General features: G+C 44.0%; 1 protein-coding gene across 3 annotated transcripts in view; it reads left to right on the top strand.

The window, feature by feature from the left end:
- The first annotated feature begins 810 nt into the window (after positions 1 to 810).
- RASIP1 (Ras interacting protein 1) overlaps positions 811 to 12,603 on the top strand; it is a 49,165-nt gene continuing 37,372 nt past the window's right edge. For 2 of the 3 annotated variants that reach the window (XM_083162459.1, XM_083162458.1), the window contains exons 1-3: positions 812 to 1,387; positions 2,934 to 3,085; positions 10,445 to 11,043. In XM_083162459.1, coding sequence (XP_083018585.1) covers positions 2,952 to 3,085; positions 10,445 to 11,043 — 733 coding nt within the window. In that variant the 5' untranslated portion in view covers positions 812 to 1,387; positions 2,934 to 2,951. Of the gene's footprint in view, positions 1,388 to 2,933; positions 3,086 to 10,444; positions 11,044 to 12,603 lie in introns of all 3 variants that reach the window. The other variant, XM_083162460.1, reaches the window with a different exon arrangement.

The raw sequence follows: 12,603 nt of genomic DNA, 5'->3' as shown, positions 1-12,603 counted from the left end.
CGGTCCGAGTTCCCACCAGAGGTCTTCGTCACAGTGACTCAGACCCCTGGCGTGACAGAATGCTTGTTTCCACCATTTGGACCCTCTTATGGATCCACCTCTCTCTCATGCAGTTATACTTTTAAAACTTAATACATGCAATACTTTCCAGAAACTTCCAAAATAAGTTAAAAAACTAATCTAATTCTATACCTCAATGTCGGTCATTATTTAATACCTAAATCAGTTAGCTTTCCAAATGTTTTTTTTTAATAAAGCTGTGTGTTTAAAATATTTTTGTGATATGTGATCAGGCATTTGAAATGTTCATTATTTCTCAACAATACAAAACTCATTCATCTTTTTAAAAAAAATGTTTAAAAAGCTAATATAAAAACAAAAATAATATAAAAAGCACAATTTTCTGGATTGGAATCCATGACGTAATATATCATAGGGAATGAATCTACACCATCAACTGGTTAGTCCAGTCAAATTAGCATAAAAAAGGGCTGTGCCTTCCAAAAATTGGGGGAAAGCTGGAAGTTTTTTTAATTCACTTGGGTCATCCCACATAAAAGTAAACTGAGTTTGCACCATTTTCTGAGTGGAGATTCAGACGCTAGGGACAAAAAACTGCAACATTTTGGCTGTTTTTTTTTTCAGTTTTTCGAAAATAACTCGAAAACAAAGCATTTTTGGGCAGAAGCCTACAAGTTTCTGGAGGCCCCAGGCAGTTGCCTAATGGTAAAGCTGGCCACTGAGGCCCACGGGTGGGACAGTGTCCAAAAAGCGCGACTGTCCTGGCGTAATCTCATATGTATGAAGGTTTTTCCTGAATGTCCATCTCTTTCCAGCATTAGCTGAATTCTTTCCCCCGTTTCCCTCATCTTACTAGTTGAATATTGTGAGATGTGAGTAACATTCATCCTATCTGACCCCAGGAAGAGGGAGGGCTCGATATTTGTTAAAACAAAGGAAACTGGATTGCAGACAGACCGCTTTTCCAGGATTCGAACAGTAGGGAAGAGAAATTCTTATTTGAAGGTCTTGGGAACCAGAAGCGCTTTCACTGCGACTACAAATAAATGCGATCTATAGCTAACTGCAGGCTGAGATTCCTTCTGTTTCACGTCCAGCAACAATTTGTTTTCCCTGCAGCTTATCTTTATTACGTTACCTGGACACTTTATTTTTATCTGTTAACTGTCAAAATGCACACCTGACCAGCATCGTACCTGCGGCTTGTCTTAGTCTGGTACATGAGGATGGTTGTACTGAGTCTGACCCTTGCATTCTGGATCCAGGAATAAGATGAGAAACTGCTGCTGAGGTGACATTCTGAACGGAAGAGGGAAATCGCTGCAACAGCGCAGTCCGACAGCGCCTTCCCCTGCACCCACACCAGGTAACTATAGTGTTGCTGATTATACATTAGCTTCATTTTTATTTATTTATTTTGGTTCCAATCATTTTGTGCGATTTCTATACAAGTCTAAATGTAGTTTGGTGTTTTGGTTCTCAGCTCTGCCAGTTTGCTATGCAATTTACTGTGGATGGATTCTGGAACTGATTACTATTCACGTGTGTATCTTTGGTCGACATGCATTGGGTTGACCACTGAAAGTCTACATGGCTTAAGTGACACATAAAATAGGTCAACATGGCTAAGTTCGACAGAGTTTGAAGGTCGACACAAGCATTAGGGTTCACAATGGAAGGTCGACAGTCAAAAGGGTTTTTCACATTTTTTACCCAAATGTCGACACAGTCGACATGGTTACATCTGTGTACCATGTCCCCTCGAATGGCTCACTGTGCTGGCCTTCTTCAGGCACACTATTTTATTCTTCCACCATGCCCTAGTGGATGGTAGGGCATAAAATACCTCCTGTCGGCACATGTCGGCTTAAAAAAAAACGTGAAAAACTTACTTTGACCTTATAAATGCTTGTGTTGACCTTTCGACTCTGTGGACCTTAGCCATGTCAACCTATTTCATGTGTCAACCTAAGCCATGTCAACATAATGACCGTATCCCCTTGGGTCTCCTACGAGAGAGTAGTGCACCGCTTAGCGTAAATTGCTCTGAGCGCATCTGGATAAATACCTACGCCATATTGTATGATCATTATCCCGTCATTAGGTCAACTACTGGTGGACGAAAGGCAAAAGGTCGAGATGGATAAAGATCGACAAGTGTTTTTCACAATTAAACTTTAAAATTTGTTTTGAACCGACTTGTTCATACTTTGCAATCCCAGTGGGCATTGAAGAAGAACATAGTAGTGTGCCAAGTGTTCATGTTGATCTATGTCGACATTATGGATGCCAATCCCGGGGCATTTTTTCAATCCCAGAATTCGGGATTGAAAAATGCCCAATCCCGTGATTACTAGGATGAGACTTTATTTCTTGCATTCAAAGTCATATTCTCAAATCAAAGTGTAAAAATGCCAATATAAAGTCCTATGCATCCTAGACGATATATTGTTAATGCTGTGAATGATATCGTTAACGATATATCGTTCACGGAGCCCTTTGGCTTTTGTGTACGGGGCTTAAGTATCTATCTGCTTATTCTGCATTGTCATATTGTACTTAAATGTTTTATTCTTAGATTTCATATAAGTGGAAGGGGCGGGAAACTTAATTCCGTAAGTGGAAGGGGCGAGGAAAACCGATTGGCGTCCATGATTTTTTGGCTACATGCATCCTCGAGAATCATAGTGCCCAAACATTTCTAACTTTCCTATACAGCTCTATGGAGTGCAAGGAGATGTTGGTGATGTTGGTGTTCATGGGAGTGCCGTGATTGCAAACGTCCTCATGGCATTGAATTCCTATTTTAAAACACTGAAATGTTTAACTAGGAAGCAGTATATAATCAGTACATTTTGACTGCATGGTTTTTATTCACATCCATTGGAAATGTTATTGTTTCTTCTCTCCAGTTCTGAAACGGTTATACAATGTTCCACGAAGAGAAAAAGGAAGGAAGTCCCAGATTCGGGAAGCTGCACTTTCCTGTGGGCCTCTGGATTAATTCTCCAAAGAAGCACTTTGCCAAGCTAGGCAGACGGTGGCCTAGTGTGGGCTCCATCAAGTAAGATGCCACCTCTCTTCCTCGTCAGTCTGTGTTATACGTGTTACGTTGTATGACATCCGTGCAGACCTACAGTTCCTGTCAGTTACAAAGTGTGGTCAAGGTTTATGCAAATCTCTTAGTAAATTCAAAGATCCCCATATTTTATGTTTACATTAGTTTTACATCAGCAAGCATGCAAATAATTATATTTTAAGTTTTTTCAAAGACACGTAATTTGTTAAGGCTCGCTTTGCCGAAATGATGAAACAGCCTTAAATTCACCTATGAATCATCAAGTTTCCATCGCTGTGAAAAGTTGATACAAATCCCTTAAAAAAACGAAAAAAAAATCACTGATGGTATTGATTTAAAGGTTCAAAAATGTAGAATCAGTTCAAAATTCGATTCGATTTTACTGATTCAATGACGTTGGCTATTTAGGTTTGCGTTTTGAAATATACCAAGCATGTTAAAATTAGTATTTTAAAAAATTTTCATTTTAAACTTTAATGAAATATATTTCTACCGATTAGATAAACTGGTTAGAGAAATGATACACCACAGGTTCAAGCAGCTCTTTTGATAACTAGAAGAGTTGAATTTGCCAAATATTAGTTTACTAGATTGATCTAGAAAATTGCCAAGACATGTTTAACTGGTTTCTGAAATTCAAGCTATGTTGACTTTAGTGGTGTTTCCATAAGTAAACTTGGAAACCCCACTGAAATGAATGTGTGTGTTCAAATGAATGTTAATGACAACAGTGATATTTGAAAAATCATGTTGTAGGAATCAGATCTATTGACAAAAATAAAACGCAAAGTAATTTCATATATACCAAACACCTTGAGCTTTATTTTCTTAAATAGATCATATGGCTCATAACGGAAAGTTTCGTAGATGGTGCTTTTACCTTTCTTTTCAACCTGTCCATTCATTTCAGTGGGGTTTATACATGTAACAAATGCTAATGATTTCACTGACATGAATAGGAATGTTGAAATTAATCAGACAAGCTCTAAGGCCAGTATTCAATGAGAAAAATTTGCCTTGTTTTATGGCGAGTTTGTGCTGTTTTCGCGTTGGAAGGAGCATTTTGCTCTCCAAAAGTGAACCACCCTATTCAATGTGATATTTTTGCAGTCTTTTTAAGTGATTTTCGCCGTGTCTCTCCATGTAGCAATTCTCCATCTTTTCATGGAGAACTGGAATGTGAACTTTTAAACTAAAAGGTTTTTTTTTTTTTATTTCAGTGTAAAAAAATCAGGATTTTTTTTCTGTGTAGGGGCATGTTATTTTTATTCATGTGCTTATAGCACATGAATATATATTTAATTAAAAAAAAATATATTTTTTTTATTTTTTTACACAGAGCAGCCAGCAGGGGGCCGGAGCTCTCAAGCCGCTCATTAGATATTCATATATTCACTGCATCCGATCATTACATATGCACGATCGGGTGCAGTGAATACTGGGTCCCCCGCTGGCTATAGGGGGGGGAGGGCAGCTTGTGCTGCCTGGGTCCCGGGGAGCCCACCTCCCCTCCACATATGTTCTGGGGCAGCCAGGGAGACTTTAATCTCCCTGGCTGCCACCGTCCCCCGGCTCCCTGCCAGCTCCCTGCCGCGGACGCTCGTCCGCTGCAGAGGTAAAGACTCGCCGCGAGTGGCGGCGAGTCTTAACCACATTGAATAGTGGGAGCAGGAGTGGCAGCAAACCCTCCGGAACAGGGCGAGTGCATGGCGAGAGAAAAAATCTCTCGCCATGCACGGAGAATATTTCACATTGAATACTGCCCTAAGATATTTGCTGGTGAATGAAATCTTTTAATATCAACAGAAATCATTGAAATTTGATGCTTTATATCAGGCATGTCAAAACTGTGGCCACCCAGCTGTTGTGAAACTACACATCCTAGCATGCCTTACCATAGTTTAAGCCTTCTCTAATAGCAAAACTGTGGCAAGGCATGATGGGGCTTGTAGTTTCACAACAGCTGGAGGGCCATAGTTTGGAGATGCCTGCTATATATATTATTAGATGTACAAAGAAATCCTATTTCTGCCCACGTCTATCAATTAATGATAAAAATTGCAATTTAGTTGGTCCCTTATTAGCCTGCTAATTGTTACCAGGCCAATCTGATTCCAATAAATAGCTCGATCTAGAATGTGATATAGGATTATACAAAAGTAGTCCAGTGTACCTATAAATGTATACACCCATGCTTCACCCTTACTCAATGTCTGTCATTAATTTTTTTATTCTGTCATGAAACACATATCAAACTGTTAGGTCCATAGTACAGTAAAATGTTCCTTTAACAAAATGACTCTAATGACTTATGTTAACCGTCTCTCTGATTCTCTATGCTCGGCATAATCATAACTTTGTGGGCCAATAGCAACATTTTTAAGGACGTTTCTGTCCCAATGATTCTACAGCGACACCTCTGTGCAGCAGTTGTTAATTTTATGCCCCATAAAAAATATTGCCCCATTACACATTATGCCACACTATAAGGAATCCACTTCATATTGTGCCACATTACCGTGCTCCAGCTCATATGATGTAACATTATAATGGCCTTCAGTTCTTTTTATACATTGAGCAGGTCCAGTGTGTAACTAAATATATTGTAGACTCCAAGGCAAATGTTTGTAAGGGCCTCAATGTATCGCCCAATAGTGAAAAATGTATATACAGTAATACATGTCATTATGCTGGAAGGTGTACTCTCTGGGCCCCATTTCAGCTGTACTTCCTGCATCTATGGTAGCTATGCCCCTGTACATGTATTTTTGGGAGGGAAGGTGGTCCCGCTCCGCTCTGGGCCCCAAAGCAGATGCTCTCTCTGCACCGATGGTAGCTACACCTTTGTCTGTACTACATACCTGTTACAACTCTGAAAGGACCACAATAATCTACTTTAGGCAGCATACCTCCTGGTCTTTTTTACTGCTAATAACCCGCTAATAAAAACAAATATCGGTACTTGTGAGTTATCTGGGCTGCCGATTTATTGATTGTATGCCTTAAGTTAAGGCATACAATCAGATGCGATGCGATGCGATATCGCATCGCATCGCATCGCATCGCATCGCATGCGACCATCGGATGCGATGACCCGATTTTTCCATAGGAATCAATGTTAAAATGGACTGAGTCCATTTTAACATGGAATTCAATGGGAAAAAGGGGTCCTTTTCATACCCCTACTATCCAAGTGGGCATGGAGTTGGATATAAACCTGTGGCGAGCGTAGCGAGCCACCGAGCCCGAAGCGTGGCGAGCGAAGCGAGCCCCGCGAGGGGACGGTATTCTGTGTCCCCTCGCGGGGCTCGCTACGCTCGCCACGCTTCGGGCTCGGTGGCTCGCTACGCTCGCCACAGGTTTATATCCAACTCCATGCCCACTTGGATAGTAGGGGTATGAAAAGGACCCCTTTTTCCCATTGAATTCCATGTTAAAATGGACTCAGTCCATTTTAACATTGATTCCTATGGAAAAATCGGGTCATCGCATCGCATCGCATCCGATGGTCGCATGCAACGCGATGCGATGCGATGTACCCGATCCGACCCGATTTAGAAATCGGCAGCCTGGATAACTCACAAGTACCCAAATATCACATGCATTTATGTTTCACGTACAGTCTCTAATGGTTGGCCAAACCTCTGTGGCGACTGGCCACACCCCATCTGGAGACTGACCACACCTCTACACATGGGCCCTCCCAATACATTTCCCAGGTGGGCAGGGCAGCCGAGAGGGGGGGGAGCGGGAACGAATTACCTGGGCCCGGGCTTGCTGGAGGGGCCTGGCAGGGCCCTGGTCCAACCCCATCCCCCACTGTTCCTCACGGGCAGCAGCAGCATGTGCTGTGCTGACAACAGGCTCAGCATGAGCGTCTCACTGACAATGTCTGCACAGCACATGGTGTAGGTGTGTGCTGCTGCTGTTGAGGGGCAATTACATCCCCCTCGACTTTAGAGTTTTTTCACCCCTCAAAACATTTTGGGGGCTTGGCCTAAGCGTGGAAGGTGGCCACACCTCCCGTGCTTAGGCCGCGCCTCAAAATTTTTACCGGGGCCCGGCATACCTCTCGGCTGCCCTGCAGGTGGGCCCTTAATGTCACAGTCCAATACTCCACACAGTTATACTGTACTGCCCTTTTTTGTTGTTGCTATAGTTAAAAGCTCACTGTGGGCATTCTCCAAAGGTAACAGTCTTTCTGAAAAAATATTTTAAAGACAATACACATAAAAAACATATTAAGAGCAATCATTTCTAGTGTCATTAACTGTACAAATATAAAATGCAAATGCATGGCTACAGTAGTATAAACCTTTTGCTCCGTAGTGTCAGTAAATACAGGGCCTGATTCAGTAACGATCCATCTCCGATGTTTTTGTTCCATGCATGCGTATATGCTAATATACACATGTGCAGGGCCGCCGTTCGGACTTCTTCGGCAACTTGCACAGTCGCTGAGGTGTTTGCATAGTGGGGCGGGATGGAGGCAGTCAGGGGAATGGTGCATGGGAAAGTCCAATGTTTTATGGGCGACCGCATGAAAGCACTGGGAATGAGGGGGCGGGGTGGGCGGCTGACGTTCTCATAGCCGGACGCTGCAAATATAGGTCAGTTATACTTGCGGAAAGGGAAAAAAATTATTTAATGGTCGCGACCATCAAATGATTTCACCCCCATACGCTCCGGTGCAAATGGATGTTTATGCTAAACATTCATTCACAGTGCGGCAGGGATGTTCACCCGGCGGCAGCGGCAGCCATTCCCTCGCTCGCCCGGCGGGCAGCGTTAGATGACTCGCTAATCAGTGAATTTACGCTGCTTAAGCGAGTCAACTTGAATCAGTCCCATGTGTAGTAATGATTAGAAGCAATTCCTTCAGCGAGCATTCATGTGTGTAATACCTTTCCTTAGATAGTGGCTGGGATTTGGAATCCCCCCCCTCCCCCTGCTTCCTTCCTGTAGCCAGTCATATGACAGATAATGAAATGAAAGAATGGAGTGACAGGAAGTGAAAGGGTGGAGTATGGTGGAGTTTGCGCTGTATCATTTCCGTAAGGCCTTGAAGTTGGGAACACAGCAGAAGGCTGTAGAGGGCTTCTGGCTGACACTGTGGTGAAATCACTATTCTAGAGCACCACCCTCAAAAAGTGCAAAGGTCCAATATAAATAGAGAAGTCAGCTGTAGCTTCTGAGTGGATTTGGCTTCGCCCTCGCATACTTCCTATCCCGAAAGATTCATTAAAGTTAGGCCTAATAAGCTGGGGGTTAAATTCCTGACTCGGAAAGTACAATATAGGATATTTGCGGAATTAGTCAGTTCTGTGATTTGGCCAAGCCTAGTCTTTATGTGCAGCTTCAGGGTCAGAGTGTGTCCAAGCTGATAGTCGGGTGTCCTTGTTTCCCTGGCTATGAAATAACGTTTCAGCTGAAATATCTTTTGTCAGCTGGTCAGCTATAAACACTGCTATGTGCACTTCGGCTGCGAGGGGACAGTTACCACCAGCGTGCAAGACTACACCAGGTGTAGCAACAGGAGCATTCCAAAGGACAAACAATCTTCTCCCACAGAATCTCCTCAGACAAATGGCTGGGTGCGAACCAGCCACGTTATCCCGGAGGTCTGCGTAATTCACAATGCAAGAAATGCAGACTATGCAGGGTATTATTTGGAAGGTGGAATTGTGTGTCCTTTGGTATTTGTGATAAGTGTTTGTCTAGCTGTCATATGAGTGACATAATAATAATAATAATAATAATAATAATTGTACTACAACACATAATACTAATAAGAAATAGGTTAAAGTTGAGGTGCTAAAGTTTGAACCATTTTACATGACAGAAATGTAGCGCAGTAGTGTACGGGCTGTCCAACCCACTTGAGCCGCCCAGGACCTTGTATCACATGCTGTCCTTTCCTGCCAGGAGGGGGGCCAAGTTAGAGGTCGGACGGGCATCAGGTCCGACTTCCGGTTCAGGAGAACATCAAACACATCCGATTTGGGCCGGTTTCTCGGCCCGGCCCGTCAGGATCAGGTGAAATCGGCCCAAAATGTAAATTTAGTAAAGCTTCTAAAAATTAATTAGGCGATGTTGCCCGTAGCAACCAGATTGTGTCTATCATTTTCCAGGATGCAATAGAGTAATTATGGACAGAATCTGATTTGATCTGTTCAGTCCAAATGTGCAGGCTCTGTGCAGGCACTTGCGAACGGATGTTTACTGTACACATCCGTTTGCAGCCAAGCAAAGGGCTTTGGCCGGCTGGGGTGGCGTGTGCGTTCACCAGGGCAGTGTTAACCTGCTCCCTAGGCTCCGAACACACGCAGCCTAGTGAGCTGGTGTGAATTGGGCCCAATGTCCTCCCCTAATAGATTGTAGACACCCTGCGCACACACACTACCTATGGCTGATCATGGTCTGATGTTCCTGCTATTTGCTGCCCCCACAGCAACAGCAGCAGGTCCTGCATGAATGAGGGGGAGGGGCCATGCACCCCAACACATGAGGGAGGGGCCATGCACTCCAGGTTGGCACAGAGCCTCACTGCACTCGCCATGCTACGGGCACTATTATAATCTAACTCTTTGCCCACTTGGATTATGAAGAAAGACAAGTAAAACAAGACGGTTTAAAAAAAATCACTAAAAACATATTTGTGTCGACCATTTCCACGATGATATTTTGCTTGTGTCATAATTTAATGTTGACCTAAACCATGTTGACCTTTTCCATGCGTCAACCTTTTTTCTGTCGACCAATGGTGGTTTACCTAATTACTGTTGACCTATTAAACGGATACCCTTACAGATATGTCCTAATACAACATTGCTGCAGTTGCAACAGCCCCTCTTTGTGCACCAGGTCCCATTATAATCTGCTGGCATTGGGCATCGTTTTTTGTGGCTTTGTTTTTTTTTACCAAAATGCATCAGTCATGACTAAGATGCGTCAGGAGACATTGCTGATTAATTTAATAAAGTCGGCAACACTTATATATTTTTGTGTGACTGAGTCTTTGAATCTGTGTACAAGGTCTTATGATGTAGTATCCGCGTTGTGCATAGTACTGTATACAGACTCAGTCACACACAAATATACAAGGGTTACATATCAGAGTACAGTAATCAGCACATTGCTCTGGTGCGTCCTAGTAGCAATGATTTATAACTAAGATGCACTTTCGACAAAACAGGACCTGGCAGCTGACTCGCACAACGCTTCGCCCGTTTCATGGTGTCTTTAGGCCGGATGTTGGAGAACACATCTGTATAGTGTCTTCTTTAAACATGTTTATCGTGGCTTAACTATTTTATCTTCTAACACTCTTCGTCTAATTTTCAGGTCCACCTCTTCAGACACAACCAGTCGCAACAATGAACCGGTGGAGCTTCGTCAACCAACGAAGAATAAAAACAATCGTCACAAACGTCTATCGAATATCTTCCACCGTAGTACTATTCTTATGACTGGTAGCATCAGTGCTGGCAGTGCCGCGGGTCGCTGGGCTAGTGAGAAGAAGTTGTCCGAAATCATTGATTCCTTGCCTGAGGACTTGGTGGAGCTGTCCAGCCAGAAGAATTTGCCCGGTATTCTCAAAATATTTGGAGATGACATTTCTACTGGCACCAACTACAAGAGTGTTCTAGCTACACCGCGGTCCACAGCGCGGGAGCTGGTGAAAGAGGCACTGGAAAGGTATGCTGTGGCGGATCCGGACACAGAAGCCTTTGTCCTTTGCGATGTGGTGGGGCATTTTGTTGGGCATGAGGGAGAATGGAAGATGGAGTATCTGCGCATAGTAGGGGACCATGAACGTCCCCTTGTCTTACAGGAAATGTGGAAGCCTAAAGCTGGATTCTCTCGACGGTTTGAAATCAGGAGAAAGCTAGAGGTGGAGAAAATGACTACGGCGGAAGATAGCGAGACTGCAGGTGGGCATGGTGTGTACACAGATCTTATTCAGACTTTTATTGCAATAGTATTTATCTTTTATTAGATTGTTTTACGTTATCAAGATTTAGTGTAAGATGATATTATTATAGCGCAGGATAATATTTTATTCTGGAAATTAAAGAGCCCAGTTCTCTCTGTAAATGTTGCTCCAGATTTATTTGTAGTAATATCTCAGAAGAAACACCTTGTAGCTTCCTGAAAAACTATATTTTTAACTACAGTTTGCTTACACCCAAAAAGACACAGGGGGAGATTCTCTAAGCTAAAAATGCGGTAAAAACCCCGTTATCTGGGTTTTTCCCGCATTTTTGGGATGCACTAAGCATCCCTCGCCGGGTTACCGCGGTGGGTTGGCATCGCCAGAAAAATCTCAGCCGCCCCGCACCGACCCACCGCCGCCCCGCACCGACCCACCGCAGTGCTGTGCTGCCCGTACCTGTGACCTCCTCCCTGCACTGATCCTCTTCAGGGTGCAGGGAGGAGGAGAGCCCGGCGCAGCAGCAGCAGCAGCGTCGGGTAAGGGAGGGGGGGGAGAGCAGCCGGGTCCCCATGGGACCCGCTGACTCTCATCGCAAAGGACAGCTCTTATGCAAGAGCTGTCCTTTGCCATAAATATTGCATATGTTAGTGCATATGCGATAATTATGAATGCGATGTGCGGCGATAGGGGGTGGAGCTGGGGTGCGGATGTTAGAACCTTAACCCTCCCCCCCAAATCAATTAAAGCATTAATTTTTTAAACCGTAAAAGCTTTTACCACAGAAGGTAAACAGGCCCATCAGGAACTAATATAGAAGGGGTACAGCTGGCAAGGGGGAATACACGTGAGCGTATTCGGGTAAGTAAGGTGTACTGTCCCACTGGGAGCTGTTTAACTGTTTGAGTGCGAATATCTCTGTGATATATGTGCAAAATATCCATTCAGTGTCGCTCACATTTGTTGTATAAATTCAAATAAAAAATATTGCATAAAAAAAGATTATATTTCCTATATAAGGTAAATATTACAGGTCATTATGAGGACTACAAATGTTTTTGTGTCAATGTTCACACCTATTTTGACAAATTCACTCTCACGTAACTATCGTCCCGCAGCCCCCGCCGTGGCGGGGAGGCGCTGAGGGTATGTGGGCGCCGGGGGGGCTGCGGGACGACAGTCACTGTCTGGCTGCCTGTGTGCACCGTCCGGGTCCCAGCTCTCCCGGCTATTGCCGCAGCGCTGCTCTCACTGATACAAAAAGTGACACTTGGAAAATGGCTGCCCCCATACCGCAGACAGTTTTTCGTCTGCTGTATGGGGCCACCATTTTCCAAGTGTCACTTTCGTTAGCAGCAGTAGCTGGGAGAGCCGGGACCCGGCGCGGACGGATGCGGCCCCAAGGTACAGTAAAATACACACGCACACAAACAAACACATACACACACACACGCTCTCTCCCCTCAATCCCCCCCGCGCGCGCGCCACGGCTCCCCGCTGCTTGTTGTTTTTTTTTTAGGGGGGGGGGGGGCGCCCCCCTGCATTTTCGGCAGGGGGGCGCACAATTATT

Source organism: Crinia signifera, chromosome 19 (genome assembly GCF_055691185.1).
Source record: "Crinia signifera chromosome 19, ASM5569118v1, whole genome shotgun sequence".
In the NCBI taxonomy this organism is placed as follows: Eukaryota; Metazoa; Chordata; class Amphibia; order Anura; family Myobatrachidae; genus Crinia; species Crinia signifera.
Note: the sequence above shows the minus strand (reverse complement) of the source record. Positions and strands in the feature narration are given on the sequence as shown.